The sequence below is a fragment of the Coenobita brevimanus genome, chromosome 101 (genome assembly GCF_032717465.1).
Source record: "Coenobita brevimanus isolate Jiangsu-jjx chromosome 101, ASM3271746v2, whole genome shotgun sequence".
Classification (NCBI taxonomy): Eukaryota; Metazoa; Arthropoda; class Malacostraca; order Decapoda; family Coenobitidae; genus Coenobita; species Coenobita brevimanus.
This window is the reverse complement of record NC_137054.1, coordinates 42,407,334-42,428,492: the sequence shown is the minus strand read 5'-3', so window position 1 is coordinate 42,428,492 and position 21,159 is coordinate 42,407,334. Positions and strand designations below refer to the sequence as shown.

At 44.1% G+C, this 21,159-nt stretch overlaps 1 protein-coding gene across 1 annotated transcript in view; it reads right to left on the bottom strand.

Annotated features, from left to right (window-relative positions):
- LOC145414913 (mannose-6-phosphate isomerase-like) overlaps positions 1 to 21,159 on the bottom strand; it is a 273,834-nt gene that overhangs the window by 40,665 nt on the left and 212,010 nt on the right. The window contains exon 6 of the mRNA XM_080284329.1: positions 10,709 to 10,911. Coding sequence (XP_080140455.1) covers positions 10,709 to 10,911 — 203 coding nt within the window. The remainder of the gene's footprint in view (positions 1 to 10,708; positions 10,912 to 21,159) is intronic.

Below are 21,159 nucleotides of genomic sequence, written 5' to 3'. Positions count from 1 at the left end.
CCGTTGTCCCCACTTCAAGAACAGGCATCGCCTCCTCTAGGACCTGTCGGACCAAGAGCGATCGCTGTCTCTCCACCTCTTGCCTCCAGTTACCCCTTGGCCGGCCTGACGTCCCCGGCAGGGCCGAGTTATGTGACACTGGCACCTGCACGTCATGCAGTTTCTGCACTGGAACTGGTGCAGGATGCGACTGTGTCATCCTCCCCTGGCCGGGCCCCAAGAGGAGACACCATCACCGACCCTGACGAGGAGAGAGTGTCATTGTCCTCGTCATCATCACCACCTTTACCGCCACGAAGACGCCGCGGTCCTCAGCGTGGCCATGGAGGCCGGCCAAGGGGTCGCCGAGGAGGCACAAGGGTGTCGGAACCCCGACCCACTGCGACCCGTGCGAGAGGTGTTGATGCACGTGACGAGGGGTGGAGCAGTGGCCCATTCACGCCAGCAAATGGGCCCTTTACCGGATCCCCGGGGATGAAGGTGGATACGCCAAGAACTCCTCTGCAGTTTTTCCAGCTGTTCTTCACCAGGGAGTTGTTGGCGTACTTCACCCGTGAGACCAACAACTACGCAGCATTCTTGGGGACTGGTTTGGACTCATGGTTCATCTGCAGTGAAGAGATGATGGCCAAGTTCCTGGGGATCTACTTCATCATAGGGGTAGTGACAATGCCGACCATCAGGCATTACTGGCATCCGTCCCGGGTGCACAACTACCCCCTTTTTTCGCAAGTGATGAGTGGAAGGCGTTTTCGGGCCATCTTGAAACACTTCCACGCATTCAACTCGCTTGCCATCCCCAGGGACAATCAAGACCGGCTCATCAGGGTTCGCACGGTACTCGAGTACCTCCTTCAGCGGTTCCAGGACACCTACCAGCCCGAAGAACATCTCAGCCTGGATGAGGGATCATTGGCTTGGAAGGAGAGGCTCAGCTTCCGCGTCTACAACCCAATGAAGCCTGCCAAGTATTCCATCAAGTTTTACATCCTGGCTGAGGCTTGTTCGGGCTACATCTGCAACTTGGAGGTGTATACGGGGCAAAGGAAGACCTTGGAGCAGACAGTATGGAGCCTCGTAGAGCCGCTGAGGGATCAGGGATACAAAGTGTACATGGACAATTATTACAACTCTGTATCCCTGTGCAAACTCCTCTTCAGTGCAGGAACCTACGTGTGTGGGACCCTACGCCTGGCTAGAGGAGCACCTAAGCAGCTGCAGGACATCGCAAGGAACAAGGATCTACCAGAGCCGGGCATCACAGAGATGCACAAGGATAATGTGATGGTGCTGCTGTGGAAGGACAAGCGCATCATCAATATGATCTCCACCTTCCACAGCGCAGACACCATCCCAAAGCGGGTTCGAGGGAAGACCAGGGCACGTGACAGGACGACCAGATACGTCCAGAAGACCGTGGACAAGCCCGTCGTGGTGGATGACTACAATCGCCATATGGGCGGGGTAAACCACTTTGACCAGATGGTCCAATATTACCCACAGCAACGCCGGACCGTCAAGTGGACCAAGAAGGTAACATTCTACCTCATCCAGATGGCGATGTTTAACGCCTTCGCCCTGTACAAGAAAACCGTACGGAGGCAGGTCACTCTGCTGGAGTTCCTCGAAGAAATAATCGACAAGCTCCTCTTCTTCGACAAAGCAGAGTGGCCTCCGTCAGGGCACGTCATCCACCATGCCCCTGATCTTCCAGCCCAACGGCCAGCAGGACTCCCAGCACCTGATGCAGCACCACCACAGATGCCAACACCACTGGCTCCTGCGCCACCAAGAGGGGACCTGGACCAGCCCGGAGCACCACCTGCAGGAGGAGTCCCAGCACAGGAGCCACCACCACCATCACTTCAGGAACCAGCACAGGTGGAGAGGGAGCCATCACCACTTCCTGGTCCGTCGGGAGAACCCGCTGTCGCTGAGATGCTCGGGCCTGCAGCTGCACCTCCAGGACGACAGGACCAGGGACACCCAGGACTCCAGCCCAGCAGGTGACGTCGCTTTGTAGACCACAGACTGTGGCTGGACAACACACTGGGGCACCATCGGGAGAGGATCCCTAACAGGAGGAGGCTGCGGTGCACCCTGTGTTCCCTGGGGAAGATGAGGAGGGACACAAGTCACATGTGTCCTGTTTGTGATGTGCCACTTTGTTTAGGGGATTGCTTTGAACGGTTCCATACCGAGCAAAGTATTCCCTAGTGGAGTGTACACACACACACACACACACACACACACACACACACACACACACACACACACACACACACACACACACACACACACACACACACACCAACACACACACACTTACACACACACACACACACACACACACACACACACACACACACACTAACACACACACTCACACACACACACACACACTAACACACACACACTCACACACACACACACACACACACTAACATACTTACACACTCACACACACACTAACACATACACTCACACACTCACACATACACTCACATACACACTAACACACACACTCACACACTCACACTACATAACTCCTCATCTTCAAATCCCTGGTCAAAGTGGATCAACACCCCTGGAGGAAGTGAGTTCAGCAAATTTGGTTGATATATATGATAATCTATTACCATTACCTCTCCAATTTTCAGAGAAATAACCATTTTCTCCTACAGATTCCACATATGAAAGAAAGTAAATCTCCACAGCAGTAATAATAGAAGTTATGTTTATGTGTAGTAGGTTATAACAATAGGAAAACATCCATGGAAGATGTAATAGTATGTACAGATAGGGGGAAAAAAAATTGGTAGCATAGTCTTCTGGCAAGTGTGCAAGGAAATTACAGTGTGTGTAAAAGTTGGTAGCGATCGGAAGAGTAACCTCACTTTGTCGGCCAATTACTCGAAAACTTTTAGACTTTTCGATTTCCTGTTACAACCATCATCAATACCACAAAAATAAACGTATGATCAATACCTGAATGTAAGCTTTGGGTAGCGTTTTTTTGGGGAAAAGGCGAGGGAAATGTTTTTTTCACTCGCGGTTGTTATCAGTGACAAGCCCTCGGAGTAATCACCTAACTTTGTCGGCCAATTACTCGAAAACTGTTAGAATTATCGATTTTCTGTAACAACCATGATCTATACCACTAAATTCTACGTATGATACCAAAATGTAAGCATTATGTTACGTGTTGTGCGAGAAAAGGTGGTGGAAATGAGTGTCTCTTCCCGGCTGTTACCATTGAAAAATGCTCGTACTAATACTCTCTGTTTCTCGGCCAATTACTCGGAAACTATTGGACGTATCGATTTCACGTTTGAACCATGATGAAGAGCAGTAAATTCTACATATGTACAATACATAACTATGTAATATTTCTGATAAGAATTCGTTGTTACGTAGACGGGAACATTGCATACGCCTTGCACGCATCACAAAAGTCAAGCACGCACGGAGTGCCTAGTACTTTTTTTCGATTTACTCAAGAACTATGAGGCGTATGGGGTTTGTATTTGAGATGGGGAAAGCTGGATAATTGGGGCATATTACTATGTAATAAAAACATAAGGTGCCTGGGAAAACTTTGCTCTCAGAGGTCAGTGAAATTTTTCCAAAAATGGCTTTCAGTTTTTGGCCATTTTCTCGAAAAGTATACATCATATCTCAACCGGATTGGTTTCGTTAGAAAGCTGATGAAATTCTCTACAAAAACTTATTAGATCATTTTCCTGTATGATGGAAAACATTCAAACGGCGATGTTGGGAAGTGAAAACAGTTTACTCGACCATGCTTCAAGGGCTAATAACTTTTTTTGCTGGTGTTTTCCTGTGTTTTGGTCATGTTTATCAGATAGAACAAACATCGATGCATACCTGGAGATAGGTTTCATGGGAATACATGGATTTTTGGGTGGCGAAAATAAGGCAAGAATGTGTTTCATTCGCTCAAATTTGCCGCGCGCGCGCTCCCTGGCCGGGCGGCTTTGTAGTGAAAAATCGTGAGCCAGAAAACTTACTGAAACTTACCGTGCGCGAGAGGGTTAATACTACCTTTCATCTACCAACAAACAATCTTTCCATCACATCGGACAACCTAAGTATGTTGAACTTCCTGAATCAGTCTAATTTCATTATGAACCAGTTCTCTTCAGCTTTTAACCACTCCTGGGTACATGCAGTCTTTGCATTTCCTCCAGTGGTCTTATGTTTCCTAGGTTTTACTGCAATTGTATGTATCCTGTACTGTTGTCTCAAGGGAATGGACAAAAGGTTGCATGAGATCTGTGTAGTAACAAGGTTAGTGTGACAACTAAAAGACCTGGAAACTGGTAGTTCTAAGTAACACTCATTATGATTGGTGAAAATGTGAAGATCATACTAAAGAAAAGAAAAGACAAGAAATCCCGGTGCAAAATTGAAATCTGAGCTACTTGAAACAAAATGTAATAATATTCCTATAATTACTACACAGTGAGTGAAGGTATGAAAACTAGTAATATAAAAATGAGATAAGGGAAGTGAATATCTGACAGTGCATTCTATGTAAGATAAACTGGAGTGTATAAAGTGATGCATTCTGTTACTATATTTCTAATAGAGGTATTATTGTGATTACACGTACTTACTATCAATACGCTTGTCATATACCTTGTGCCTAGTTAATTAGTGGCCTGTACAACGATAGTACATTATTTACATTCTACTTTTGTATTTACTAGTACAGTAATCACTCCAATATCCAGATTAATAGAGGCTTCGGTAGGTTCGGTTATTGGTTTGGTCCGGATATTGGGCCCCAGCTTATGGACTTGTACTTATGGACCCTAACTCAGAGAAACACCTATACAACTCCCTCTGGACATGCATAGCACCTATTTAAGACACAAATCACACCAATAAGGCACATAAATGACTGAAATAAATGCAAAAGAAACATAAAATGAGGGTTTAGAAGTATGTTCATACATTAATAAACATTCTGGTACTTATGGACCCTAACCTAGCCTAACTCTGAAAAACACATTCCTACTGCACATGCATGAGGTAAGTATAGTATGGAAAAAAGTACAGTATGAAACATTCTGGTAAGTATAGTATGGAAAAAAGTACAATATGAAACATTCTGGCTACTTACAGCAAGTCCCTGGCCACCTCGATGAATAACCGCCTCCTCTCGGACTCTGACAGTAAGAATGATTTCCTGAAGCACTTGCAGTACACTCTTCCTGAAGTCTTGCACTGAACTTAGTCAATAACACACAGAAGTCCGTTCTCTTCACAGTGTTCACTTTAGTCCAAATAATGTTCCATTTAAATTTTGTGTTGCACATTTACTTTTCACAATTTTTTTTTATTTTCCAAAGCCAAAACAAAGAAGGTTAGTTACGTTAAATTTTGTTTCCACTGAGTCTTTTCTCTCATTTCGAAAACCTTAACACAACACACCATTTTTTTCACTGCACAACACTCAAAATTCCTGTGTGGTCCAGTGGAGAAGTTCTTGCTGTTTATTTACTGTCAGAGTCCGAGAGTATTACTGGCAGGCGACCAAGGGGTGCATCGCTGGGTCGTGGTGATGGCGTACCGACTACAGAAGACTCTGACGAAAGCCGCAAACTCACATCGAGCGGTTACTCCACTGTAGCTGATGTGCTGGGCTGTGGCTCGGAGCATGAGGGCCTGTCTTGGGGAGGCAACGGAGTGGAGCCAGGGCTTGGCACAGCGGGGGTCACAGGCCTGAAAAAACTGTCAATCGTTGACTGACGCAAGGACCGACGATTCTGGCGATTGATGATGCCCTGCCTGAAAGCACGCACTTCCTCCACGAGTCCCAAGGGCCCCATCTCCCTGTCGCAGTCCGGGTGTTCCAGGTAGTCTAGGACGAACTCTAGATGTTCCCGGAGTGCGCTCAGCTTGGGGATGGCTGGAGTAGTGTCCTGCTGAGAGGAGTCTGCATCATCGTCGCCTTCGTCGTCGGAATCTTCAAGTTCGGGACTGACACCAGCAACCGAAGACGGGATCTCAATATCAGACAACGTCTGATACCCAGGATCGCCCTCGTCGTCGTCCAACCACTCACGTACATCGTCCACATCAACAATGTCGCCGTGCGTACGTAGCTGTGCATGGAAGTCATCCATGTCAAAGCCCAGAAAATCGTACTCCACATCTGTTCCGAGAAGCAGACGAGACCAACCATTTTCAAGAGTTTTCACAGGGACTTCCTTCCATGCACTAGCCCAGTTGTACAGCGCAGACTTGATGTTGTAGCGGCGAAGGTTTTCCAAAGTCCGCTTGCCTCGAGTGTCACGTCCTTCCCTGCGCTCGTCCTCGTCCTCGAGAACATCCATCACCTCGTCCAGGAACTTCCAACGGTACAGGCGCTTTGTTGCCACGATCACTCCTTGGTCCATGGGTTGAATGAGAGCATTTGTATTAGGTGGCAGAAACATGCACCTGATACGGCCATTCTCAGCTACCAAGTCCTTGTCGCACGGGCGGGCAGGTGCATTGTCGAGCAGAAGGAGAGCCTTTACCTGGTCGCGAGGGATTCCCAGTGTCTTCTTCTGGTACTGGATGACTTCCTTGACGAAGTGACGGTGAAACCAGTCTTTGACAATCACAGCTGTGAACCATGCTTTCAAAGAATGGTACCATACGACAGGAAGGACATCCATCACCCCACGAAGGCACCGAGGCTGCTTTGCACGGCCAACAACAACGGGCTTAAGCCGGTGCATGCCGTTAGCACTGGCACAACACAAAGCAGATATCCGTTCCTTAGAATGCTTGCGGCCAGGTACACGCTTCTCCGTCTCATTGGCTAGAGTGTTCGATGGCAGCGAGCGATAGAATAGGCCAGTTTCGTCTGCGTTATAAACTTGACCGAGAGTGAGGCCCTCCCTGTCGATCAAGCCTTTCACCTTGTGCCGAAACTCGTCAACTCCATCCTCGTTAGCGTCCAATGCTTCGCCATGTGCTTTACGGTTAGTAAGGCCATGTCGCAACTTGAACGCGAAGAGCCAACCCTCGGATGCCTTGAAGTCTAGGGCGTCGTGAAGCCTTGCAAACTTCTCAGCAGCAGCCTTCAGCTCCGTTCAACGTACCATCACACCAGCTGAACGTTGCTGTCGGTACCAAATCAACGTGGATCGGTCGATTTCTGCAAACTTGGGGGTAAACATAACCTTCCTTTCCACGTTGCGTTTGCTTCTCGACGAGAAGTCAGCCGTGTACTGCATGAGTTTGTCTCGGGAACGTTTGATATTGAACGAAGTCGACCGGGCCAGGTTAAACTCGCGGAGAATGCGTGAAGAAGATCAACCTGCATCAACTTTCTCCAATATCTCCCTCTTCGTTCCAGAGTCAACACCACTCTCTTCCTTTTCTCAGGTGGCGGGGCCATCATCACACACACTAAGAGGAGGGCCGAGAGCACCAGGAGGCCTTGCAGCAAGTACGGCACCACCACAAAAGCGAGCACGTAGGCAGCCATTACGAAAAGCGTAGGTCCAGTCGCGGTGAGAGACAGGCGGGAAGTGGGGAGGATGCAGCAGCGCTCTATCGGACGTCGGAGGAATGACGAACCAAAACAATGCTCTCCCGCGGCGCGCGCGGCAAGTTCAAATTACGGACGGCAAAAAATCAAATTTTTAACAATTTTTTTTGGGTTTTCGGACCATTTTGGGAATGTTGGATCCCAGGACGATAAGGTCCGGGTAGTGGGGATGTTCGGTTATTGGGCGTCCGGATATTAGAGTGATTACTTTATAACCTTCTTTATCTTTCCAACATGGCCATGTATATTTATGTATTAATCTCTTCTTACATCCAGCTTCTTGAATTATGTAGTAATATCCCTTTTATTATTATACTCAGATGTAGTCCCATTTGAATGTATATTCTGTCCAGTTGCATTCTTGCCACATTATGACTTAATACCTCCACCACTGTGTCAGGAGACACACTTTTTAATGCGGGGGAAAATTGTTTGTAACCATTTGTAATAATATGTACAGTAATCTCTCGCTATCCAATGCACTCTGTATACGATATTTCGCGTATACGATCAATCTTCTTTAGCACCCTTGGCTCTCTATACGATTGCTCTGGCTCATACTTACGATTGCACGAGCACGGTCGGTCCAGCGTTCCTCAGCGCAAGTTGATAGGTATTTGTTTAGAATTGCGATCGCCTCGCCAAGGATGATGGTGCAGCCACCCATCAAAGCCAACTTGGGCTACAAGTAGCAAACTGGACTACTTTTGGAAGCCCTGCACTACTAAACTTTGAATTTAGCTTCTTGCGACTTTTTGGGCTACTTTAAAAGTAAGTTGGGCTAACTTGGGCTACTAATGAGACAAAAGTCAAAGGTTGATTAATGATTATGTATCATTTAAAATATAGCCTAATATAATTACCTTTTGAAGACACAAGAAGATAATGAATTATAATTTATCATATCATCGCTCTTTAAATTTCTTGCACTCTTGCATTAATCCCTGACTGGCTATTTAATTTGAACTGAACGTATGAGATTACCACGCCAGTCAGTCGTGTTTTCTTCATCCACGACTCGTGGATGCAGAAGCAGACCCTGATAATCTTCAGCTGCGAAGATGTGGTCGTGGAGACTTACTGAATAATTATTTAAATATGTAATTATAATGAGGTGCAAGAAAACACTTTCCTTTAGTTCCTAAAATACTTTCGTTATGTTGAAAAAATGACTAAGTCCAACAGTAAGAGTTATGTTTTGTGAAGAAGAAAACAGCTTAGTTCCGCGAATGTATAAGAAATGACATAATTTAAAGAAAAGAGAAGTAAATTTAGTTAATGCAGTAAGTAAGGAGTTCTGTGTTAATTAACTTTAGGCTTACATCACTTCAAACAACCTTACAGGAGCATTAATGGAGCAGCATTCAACTGGTAAGTTGTGCACAGTTAAATTATTTGCGTTTGTATGTATATACTCGAGGAGAGAGAGAGAGAGAGAGAGATACTGTAGATAGATTTATTGATAGATATGTATATATACTGTACATAATTATGTTGGGCTACTTTATACCGAAATTCACTACTTTTGATGCCTGTTACCGCTACTTTTGGTCACAAAAATCTGGCAACCCTGGCTCAGCCTAGCCTTTCCCGCGCTCCCGTTTGATTCACTAGCTTTGTATTCCTGTGCATAGCGACATGATTTTCACTATTATTTCTCGCCTAACTTCAAGTACAAGTTCCGTGATGTCTTCCAAGCGGCTTGCAAACTCTAGTGCCTCTGATCCCAAGCCTAAGAGAGCCAGGAAGAGCTTAAATATGGAGTCCAAGCTCAACATCATTAGGCGTCATGAGGGAGGTGAAGGGGTAAACTCCATTGCTCACGTCCTTGGTCTGGCCCAGTCTGTGGTATCAACAGTGATTAAGAATGCTGCCAACGTTAAGAAGGCTGGTGAAATGAGCTTGTCAAACCTTCCATTAATTGTTTAGTGTTTTGGGTGAAGAGAGAGTGAGGAGCGAGTGTTTACGGTGCCGGGACGAGTTTGTGTGAAACGTAAGCTTCATGTCAGTGTTTATGAAAATATTTCAAATTCTAAGTTGGATGTGTGTTTTTCATTGCTTTGCAATTGTTATAATTAAAGTAGAGCACATAAAACATCTTTTATTTATAGCCTCCCTTGTCAAACCTTCCGTCGATTGTTTAGTGTTTTGGGTGAAGAGGGAGTGAGGAACCAGTGTTTACAATGCCGGGAGGAGTTTGTGTGACACGTAAGTACAGGACATAAAACATCTTTTATTTATAAAATATGTGGTACAGTATAGTTTAAGGGCACATAAATATGAGTCTAGGAATGCATCCCTATTTTTCTCATTAAACCTTAAGTTCAGTATACGATTGCTTGATTTACGATTGCCTATTCAGGAACGTAACCCAATCAGATAGCGAGGGAGACCTGTAGTGTGTAAGTATCATATGTAAGTAGTTGTAAGTAGGATCCAAGTAGGGCGTCACTGAGTGCTTGCTATCGCTTTCTATGTCTGTGAGCACTTGCTATGTCTGGCTTGATTCAAATTTTGCTGAACCATGAGTTTTGTGGCCGCACCACTGCCTAGCCGGTGAGAGTCGAGCAGTGAGTGACGGTCTGGGGTTGGACATGGGTGGTGTCCACGGTTGCTGTGTGAAGATATAAGGCGGTGCTTAATATATTATCAGAAAACTACTCCAGGACTTTGAATTCATCTACGACTGGCGTCAAGGGGCATTAACAAACTTTAACACCCCCACTGAACACTGGCTATTTTTTCAATCTCTGTCCTCAATTAGTTCAACATATTCAGGGTTTACTGAATGAACCAAAATTCAGGAAATGTTGATAATTTGCCTGGAAATGTTACCTTTCGAGTTTAGGGTGGCTTTGGATTTGTTAGTCAAATGTCTTCCCCAGTGGGCCAACCCTGGGTTCCTGACTCCACGTTATAGCACTTTCACTTCATTTTACAATCGAGGGGAATGGACCTCATTTTCAAATGAGGGATACCTGTACTTAGTAATGTCATGTAGATGAATGAAAGAATATTATCTACATTATAAATTTATATATAAATATGGAAAAATAAAGTACTAATGGTTTACCACCAGTTACAATACACGATGATTTACAGCATATTTGGGACATGTGGGAGGGATCCACCTACCTCAATCATATCAACTGCAAAATCAGGCACTGGTGGGTTGTATAAAATTGTGTAGTTATCCATCTTAAATCCTTCAAATTTCCGCGCTTCAGCTGGTCCCATGGAATAATCAAGCATTTCTATGAGAGTAGTTACATCCTGGTACTTTGGAGTCAGCCCAGCCCGCACCACATTGTCTGAGCATGCCATACACTCTATGCAGTCTGAAAACAAAGGCAACACATTTTCATACTACAGTATACATAGATTAGATAAAATGCTTTCAAACAGCTGACATTCATAATCGTGCTTTACATAAACATAATCGAGGTTTTTGCACAGCCTAAACACATTTTTCCTCTCTTGCTTCAGTAGAAATGACACAATAAGACGTTACTGCTTAAGCACTTTCTTTCCTGACAGGAACAGTGAGGCAGAAAGGCATATCTCAGTTAGCCAGGGAACTGAGGCACTGAGAGTAGTACTTCACTATGAGTAAAATTAATAAACTGCCCTCAGGTTTTGCATGAAAAGAACCTTGCATCTTCTTGCAGTCTCCTGGGAATCCCCTCCTAATCCAGCTGGGTCCTATACATCCCTGGGTAATACTTGGAAGATCATCCATTCCTTTATAGTGCAACACTGGTTATGTATGCACTGGTTATGTATGCACCTTATTTTTAGTTTTATCTGTGTAATTACTACTTTCCTGGCTTTTTCCCTTATTCTAATCCCACTGCTAACTTAGTGACTGTGTTACATGGAAATACAGTATATCTTTACCTTGGTACTATGTTATTTCTACCACATTACTGTGGTGGGATGAAGGGATTTAGAGAGCAGTGGAGGAAAAGAGGAAGAAGTGGCAAGAGTGGATACAGGATAAGGGCTCAGTTGAAATAAGAACTGAGCATATTGAAAGCAAGAAGCACATAAAGAGACTAGTGAAGAGGAAAAAGAAGGAGGTAAATGATGATCTAGGACAAAAAATGAATGGAAATTACTCTGAAAATAGGAAGTTATTCTGGAAAGAGATGCGAAAATGTACAAGTGACAATGGAAACAAATGTGAAAGTGTGAGGGATGTAAGTTGTAGATTATTAACCCATGTGGATGAAGTAAGGACCAGATGGAAAGATTATTTTGAAAGCCTGATGAATGGGAATGGAGAAAGCAGAGCGGCTGCAAACATGATTGGTTTTGGGGACGTGCAAAGGGAGTGCAGGGCTAGAAAACGTGACACTCACACAGATTAAGAACGCTGTGAAACGGCTGAAAATTGGGAAAGCAGCTGGGGTTTATGAGGTGTATGCAGTGATAATTAATTGTAGTGGAGAGAGTGGAATGAAGTGCTTGTTAGAGATATGTAAGAGGGCATGGATGAGTGAAACTGTGCCAGCAGAGTGGAAGAAGGCTGTGACTGTATCCCTGCACAAAATAAAGGTGAGCGAATTGAGTGCAACAATTATTGTGGCTGAGTGCTGTAGGGAAGGTATTTGGAAGAATTATTATAGAGAAAGTAGAGACATATCAGAAATTCTAGTAAGTGATGGACAGGGGGGCTTTCGGAGTGGCAGAGGATGTGTGGATCAAATATCTGCAGTGAGACAGATAGTGGAGAAGGCTTGTAAGAAGGACTATAAGGTGTCTATAGCATTTATGGATCTGGTAAGAGCATAAGACAAAGTAGACAGAGAAGGATTGTGGAAGGTTTTACGCATGTATGGTGTAGTTGGTAAGCTGCTAGTTGCCATCATGAGTTTTTATGATGGCAGTGAAGCATGTGTATGGGTAAATGGGCACCTAAGTGAATGGTTCATGATCGATGTAGGCATGTGACAAGGTTGTGCGATGTTCCCATGGTTGTTAAATATACATATATATATATATATATATATATATATATATATATATATATATATATATATATATATGGATGGGATGATAAGTATATATATATATATATATATATATATATGGATGGGATGATAAGAGAAGTCTATCTATCTATCTATCTATTGCCAGATGCCTTAATCCCGTAAGGGATGGCCAGAAACAAATCACCTCCATGCCGCCCTGTCCCCCGCCACTTCACGGCCCTCCTCCCAGCTTACATCCCCCTCCTTCATATATCTCTCCACTCCATCCCCCCATCTCATCCTTGGCCTCCCCTTCCCTCCCCCCCCCTCCACTTCACTCTCATACACTCTCCTCGTCAGTCTTTCACTCTCCGTCCTTTCCACATGGCCAAACCACCTCAATGTGTTTCTCGAAACGTTTCCTATCACATCCACATCCCTATCACAAATGCTCCTCCACTTCCTCGTTTGTCAGTCTGTCTCTCCATGTGACTCCACATGCTCCTCTCAAATAACTCATTTCCACTGCTCTAACTCTTGACTTCTGTCTCTCCAACAAGGTCCACGCTTTACTTCCATATGTTAGAGTTGGTATCGCAACACTGTCATATGGTAACTTTTTCACTTCCATGCTCACTTCCCTGTTTTTTATAATTGCTTTCAAAGAATTAGCAACCTTTCTTCCATGCTGTACCCTTTCAAGCACTTCATCCTCTAAACTTCCATCATTACTCATCACACTTCCCAAGTACTTAAATGCACTCATATTTTCCATTTGCTCCTCATCCAACCTCACTGTACATTCACTGACTTCACTTCTCTCAAAGACCATCACTTTACTCGTCAGAACATTCACCTTTAGATTCTGTTTCTTACACACTCTCCCAAACTCATCCACTAAACCTTGCAGCTCCCCTTCATCTTCACTCAACAACACATTACCATCTGCATAGAACAGTACGAGGAGTTTCCAAACATTGCCCTCTCTCATTAGGGCCACTCCAACATCCACTGCCCTATCTTGTATCTCTTTTATAACCCCACCTATATACAGATTGGACAACCATGGAGACATGACACATCCCTGTTTCAATCCAACCTTCAAATAGAAAAATTCACTCAGTTCACTATCCGCATGCACTGCAGCCTTAGCATCCTCATCCATACTCTTCATGGCATTCAACAACTTCCCATGTACTCCATATATTCTTAATGCTTTCCACAATCCTTGTCTATCCACCCTATCATATGCTTTCTCCAAATCCTTGAAGGCTGTATACAGTTTCTTTCCCTTCTCTACAAACTTTTCCACTAAAGATCTAAGAATGAATATCTGATCTACACAACCTCTTTCCTTCCTAAAGCCTCCCTGTTCTTCTCCAACAAATTCCTCTGTTCCTACATGCTTCAGCATTTCACCACGCACTCCATCAATTCCTGGGGCTTTCCCCATTTTAACTTTCTTCATTGCTTCCACAATTTCCACCCTACTGATTTCTTCCTTTCTTCTCACATCCCTCCATCTCCCAGCAATTCCCCAGCCAGTTACAATGAGAGAAGCAAAAACATTAGTAATGGAGAGAGAGATGGCGTTTGTAATGAATGGTGATGGATGGAATATCTGAAATTTGTTGAATTCTGATGATGCAATACTAGTTGCAAATACCGAACAAGAGCTTGGTTGACTAGAGCAGAAGAGCAGAGTTTTGCTGATGTCTGTGAGCGTCATGCCTTGAGAGTAAACGCAGAAAAGAGTAAAGTGATGGTAATTGAGAGAGAAGGTGATTCCCGGTGCACTGTTGCAGTGAACAGAGAGAGATTGGAACTGGTAAGAGAGTTCAAATACCTGGGTACAGTGATAGAAAAGAGAGGAAAATGTGGAAAAGAAGTGACACAAGAAAAAATGGTAGCTGGTGCAATGAAAGCCTTGATAAGAAACAGAGGCTTGAGTGTTGCAGCTGCACGAAGCTTACACGAAGGAATATTAGTGCTAACTTTAACATACAGATGTGAGGCTATGGTGTGGCGTAAAAATGAAAATTCAGGAGTGACAGCAGTAAAGATGGAACTGCTAAGGAATGTAAGTGGAGTACAGAGAGTAGATAAGATACAAAATAATGTGATTCATGAAAAATGCAGAGTGATTAAGTCTGGAGACACCAGAATCGAGGAGAGTGTACTGAGATGGTATGGTCGTGTGGAGAGAATGGATAACAATAAAGTGGCAAAAAAAAGGTATATTTGAGTAAATCTGAAGGAGGGAGGAAGGGAGCGAGAGTAGGCCAAAGAGAAGGTGGAGGGATATGGCAGATGAGTGTGTGAGGAAGAGAGGTATGGAAGTCGGTGAAACGGAGGACTGACAAGAGATCGTGCTGGCTGGATGAATGCTGTGAAAAGTGCATGATCAGGGATCTGGCACCCCTTTTAATGTGACAATGTTCGGATTAACATTGTCGGATACATTTATGTGAAGCTACAGAATGTGGTGACAGTTTTTGGCATATCAGATAGAGCCAGGATTCCAAGGGCTTGAGTGATGAGTGAATGGAAGCATGGCTCATTGGAGTGGGACAGTTTAGGCTGTCTGGACGTTGCTACTCCTCACCCAGCCCTACGGTGGGAAAGGAGGTCCGGATAATGATGATAAAATGTATGTGTGTGTGTGTGTGTGTGTGTGTGTGTGTGTGTGTGTGTGTGTGTATATATACAGGTAAGCCCTTAAATCACGCGAACTTTTTTCACGCAATTTTGGTTATCCACAAATTTTTCGTAAAGTAATTAAAACATAAAATTATAGTATTCAAATAAATAATTTTAATATACAAGAGAAATACATAAAATATAAAAATGCCTACTTGCTGCCCGTGTGCATACATGTGTGTGTGTGTGTGTGTGTGTGTGTGTGTGTGTGGGAGGTCGGTCTACCACGCACCACAGTCAGTTTGAATCTGACGGTCAAACTATGCGTGACTCGCGAATCGTTATTTGTGGCTTATTTTTCTGCCTTCCAGTGATTGCTTGCCTTGTCTGCCAACATGGGGCCTAAGCATAGTGCTAGTGATGCATGTGGTAACACACCAAAACAGACTAGTAAAGTGATGCTGCTGACAGAGAAAGTTAAAGTGTTGGACAAACTTAAAGGAGGAATGTCGGTGACAATTATCCGTCAGGACGATTCCCCGTCATTATTTACATACCAGTTTATTTAGCAAGTACAGTACACTAGTTTTTTACTTATATGAGTTATAAAATCCCCCTGAAAATTAGTTATTAAAGTATTAATTAATCAATAATAAGTATATTTATAGAATGACAGGAAATCGTCCATGTTTTGATGGTGAATTGACTTCGTGGTGAATTGTCTTGGAACCGTGTGTTTGGGGTGAGTCAACTGTTCTTACAATAAAGAAGGCAGAACGTAGCATTCGGGAGGCAGTGAGGGCTAGTGCATCAGACTGTGCTGAAGTGTCTCCACCTACGCCTGTGAACTGGCTTGGAACCGTGTGTTTGGAGTGAATGAGTCAACTGTTTGGACAATAAAGAAGGCAGACTGTAGCATATGGGAGGCAGTGAGGGCTTGTGCACCAGACTGCTGAAGTGTCTCCATTTACGCCTGTGCTTGTCAGGTTTCAGTGTTAAATTTCTTACATTTTTGTTGTTTTTCATACTTTCTGCTAGTTTATAAGGTGTATGTAGTGCATAAACTGTATTATTCAGATGTAATATACTTGGTAGACATGCGTAATTATGTGCACACAAGGGCAGAACATATACGCGAATTTACCACATACCCGAAGGGTCTGGGAACGTAACCCTCGCGTGAATTAAGGGCTTACCTGTATATGTACAGTAATCCCTGTACAGTACACCCTCATTATCGACGTTTTTTTTATTGACGGATTTGATTATCGACAGTTTTTTTTTCTCCTGGGAGTTAAATTATTAATACTTAAAAAATAAAAAATTAAAGAATTGTATTGGCACCTCCTAGCAAGTTTGCGCGCCATCCCGCCAGGTGTCTCTGGCTGCTCGTGGCATGTTCCCGCCGACCCAACAAACAACAGCATCAGTACACGTTTGTCTGTTGTTCTCATATCGTGTTCGGCCACATCTATTGTGCTTTCGCGATCATCATGGCTCCGAAGCGCCCTTGTAACACTCCAACTGGAAATAAGGCAGCTAAGAGAGCAAGGAAAGTACTTACCTTGGAAGTAAAGAACGAAATATTACAAAAACTTAGAAGGGAATGAGCTATGCAGCGGTTGGTCGCGAGTATGGCATGAATGAGTCCAGTGTTCGTGGCAAAAAACGGAGAGAAAAAGACATTAAAGATGCTCTGGCTTCGTGCACACCAGGATCGGCTAAAGTAACGATGCATGTGAGAGATGATGCCTTGGTGAAAATGGAAAAGGCACTGAATATTTGGATTGAGGACTTAAACCGTCGACACGTGCCGCTAGACTCCCAGTTCATCAGAAACAAAGCAAAACAACTCTATGCTCGGTTTGCTGGTGAAAGCAGTGGTGTTGGTGAAGATAATGGTGATGAAAGTGAGGCAGGTGAAAACAGTGATGATGGTGATGAAAGTAATGACGATGGTGATAGGCCTAGTAATGTTGGTGCTTCTAGGCAAAAGAAATCTGCAGCCAGCAAGGGCTGGTTCGAGAATTTTAAGAAAAGGTATGGCCTACATAACATTAGGATGACTGGTGAAGCAGCTTCAGCAGATCAGATAGCAGGAGAATCGTACCCACGTGACTTTGCTGAACTTATAAGGAAGAAAGGGTACAGGCATGAACAAGTGTTTAATGCGGACGAAACAGGCCTGTGGTGGAAGAAAATGCCTAAAAGGACGTACATTTCGAAAGAGGAGAAAAGTGCGCCAGGCTTTAAAGCAGCAAAAGATCGTGTGTCTGTGCTGTTGTGTGGTAATGCAGCAGGACATATGATAAAACCCATGCTCCTGTATCATTTGTTATAATGTTAAAGACGAATTGGATTTTTTGTCAATAAAGGATATTTCTTGCAAAAGTTAAGCAGAGATTAAATATGAAATATACGACCATAAGGAGAGTTGAATTTTCCTAAAAGAAGATCCTAGCGAAAGCTAGGCTAAGATTCATCTTTGATAGCATAAACTGCCATACAGTCATGAAAATTTAGGTCTGGGAGAAATGGAATATCAAGAATGAAAGGAAGCTCTTGAGAATGAAAGTAAATAGTCGAGCGTGGTCTCTCTGGTATGAGCTAGCAGCACCACGCGTGTGTTGTGAAGATCGGTGCGAACAGCTGATCTAACGTAACACTTGCCTCACACACTCATTTATTAGAACGTATGAATGACCACCACTGCTGCTTTCGTTTTTTTTTTTTTTTTTTTTTTTTTTTACACACTCGGTTATGTAAATGTATGGATGGCTACAACTGCTGGTTTCGCCTTTTATTTTCAGATGGAGTGAGGTGTAAGTGGAGAGAGAAGTGATGATACAGCAGCCATTACAAGTTGAGGTCCAGTGTACGACCACTATGCATCAACATCAGAGATTATGCTATTTTTTCCATAATTCTTTACTTAATATAAGTAGTTTTATTATGATATTCAGTTTTTCAATTGCCTAACTAATTTATTTCTAAGAAACACTAAAACTAAACTGCATATTACATACGAGTGATTGAAGGGATACTAAAATATATAAACAAAGGGTACCTGACCAGACGAAAATCGGAATCGACGGTTTTAGGCATCGACGGGTATCTTAGGTACCTAACCCCCGTCGATAATGAGGGTGTACTGTACTATCCCTGTACGCCCACTTTCTGGACACCTCACTTACCAGACATTTTGGTTCTGGGATTTAATATTCCCAAAATTGCCCAAAAATTGCAAAAAATTAGAAAAAACTCTGACTTTTTTCCCCCTGTAATTTGAATTTGGCACACGTGGCACAGACCAGCTGTGTTTTGGTGCGTAGTTCCACTGCCATCCGCTAAAGCGCCCTTGCATCCTCCCTACTTACCGGCTGTCTCTTGTTGTGTGTGCACGCTCGTCATCATGGCCGCCCACGTGCTCGCTTTTGTGGTGGTGCCCTACTTGCCGCAAGCTCTCCCGCTGCTTGTTAGTGTGTATGATGATGGCCCTGCCTCCCGAGAAGAGGAAGAGAGTGATTTTGACTATGGAGAAGAAGAGGGAGATATTGGACAAGGTGGACACAGGACGGTCAACCTCATGCATCCTCCGTGCATTCAACCTGGCCCGATCTACTTTGTTTGATATGAAGAGATCCCATGACAAACTCATGCAGTACATGGCTGACTTGTCGTTGAAGAACAAATGCAACGTGGAGAGGAAGATGATGTTTACTCCCCGGTATGCTGAAGTCGACCACTCCATGTTGATTTGGTATGAACAACAACGTGCTGCTGCTGTACTGGTGCGTGGCATGGAGCTGAAGGCTGCTGCTGAGAAGTTTGCAAGGCTTCATGATGCCCTAGACATCAAGGCATCCGAGGGTTGGCTCTTCGCGTTCAAGTTACGACATGGTCTTAACAACCGTAAGTCCCATGGCGAAGCTTTGGATGCCAACGAGGATGGAGTAGAGGAGTTTCAGCACAAAGTGAAGGGCTTGATTGACAGGGAGGGTCTCACTCTTGGTCAAGTCTACAATGCTGACGAAACTGGTTTATTCTACCGCTCTTTGCCAATGAACACTCTAGCCAAGGAGACAGAGAAGCATGTACACTTGATCAAAAAAGTATCGGTGCACAGGGGGTGCGATGCCTACCGACAAGGTTTGAACAACTGCTGATGTTACCAACGTCTCATTGTGTATCATCAGTGTCTGTCTATAGAAACATTACTTTTCCTATATGTTTGCAAGAGGATATTGCTAGTAGGTGATATATATAACACCTCCCAACATCAGGGCTACCAACATGTGGTAGGTCGGATATTAATATTTCAGTGACCTTCGTTCTGTGGTCCCAAATGTTTCACGCATGTTGTGCACCGATACTTTAGTGACCAAGTGTACCTGGCTGCAAGTTTTGCAAGCAACAGATATCTGCTTTGTGTTGTGCCAATGCTAACGGCATGCACCGGCTCAAGCCCGTTATTGTTGGCCGCGCAAAGCAGCCTCGGTGTCTTTGTGGGGTGATGGATGTCCTTCCTGTCATTTGGTACCATTCTGTGATGGCAAGGTTCACTGCCCAGATCTTCAAAGACTGGTTCCATCACCATTTCGTCAAGGAGGTCATCCATTACCAGACTGAGACACTAGGAATCCCGCCCGACCACGTAATGGCCCTCCTTCTCTTGCATAATGCACCTGCCCACCCGTGCGACAAGGACTTGGTAGTAGTAGTAGTAGTAGTAGTTGTTCCCTGGGCAGTCTGGCCGAACAGCCCCGAGTCCTTTAGGAAGACCATGGCCGAGACCGGGCTTTCCCACAGAGCTCTCAAAGAGTGTATGTTCTCTCGTTGGCATAAGTGATTGTGAGTAATGCAGTCTTCCATAATGTGCTTAACAGTATGGGGTGCTGTGTTGCATCCTGAACAGGCATCAGCGACGGAGTCATCCATCCTCTTCTGGTAGCTTAAGAGGGCTGGATGGTGTCCACATCTCAGCCTGGCAAGGTGGACTCTGTCCTCACGAAGGAGATAGGATTCAGAAGGGTGGATGTCAGGAGGCCATGCATGCAGCTGTGTGTTGTCTTTAAATGACTGAATGGAGCGGCGAGTGATATGAGTGTGGATATGCTTCTGGGAGCTGGTCTGAGGTGGGTGAGGGGGGAGAGATGACAGTATTTGTGTATGGTGTGTGTGCTGGGTTTTGTTTTGATGTTCCTTGGTGTTGGTGAATGTGCTGCCATGTAATACAGTGGATGTTGCAGGTTTGTGGAGGCTGCTGCATGAAACTGGGTGCCTCTCATGTCTAGGTGATCCTTGACTTTGAGGACTTTGGTTTCTTGATATAGGTGGTCTGTGAGTGTAGTAGCCGTGCAGCCTGTGATTATTTTTAGGGCCTTGTTCTGTATGGTCTGTAGAGTGTTGTAGTGTGTTTTGGTGAGGTTAGAAGCCCAGGCAGGGCTTGCATAATTCATCACTGAACGTATGTATTGTTTGTATACTGTGGTGGTGGTTTCTTTGTTGTGTCCGAATGTTGTATGGGCAAGTGACCTCAAGGCATTAAATCTTGGATTTATTTTATTTTTAATGTTTGTGATTGTTGTTAAAATGACATTGATGTACTGTATATTACACCATGGATTTTGTGTGTGTGTGTGTGTGTGTGTGTGTGTGTGTGTGTGTGTGTGTGTGTGTGTGTGTGTGTGTTCTTACCTTACCTAATTGTTCTTACCTAATTGTATCTTTACAGGAATGAGTCAAGCTCATACTGTCCCGTGTCTTAAACCATATTTATCGTACATATCCTTAAATTTGTGAATTGTTCTGGCACACACTATTTCATTCGGTAGTGCATTCCATTGATCAATTGCTCTGTCTGGGAAACTGAATTTCCTTACGTCTTTCTCACCTCTCTTCTTATGCAGTTTTTTGCAGTGTCCTCTTGCTGATGCTTCTCCATATGTTAAGTAATCATTTATGTCTATTTTC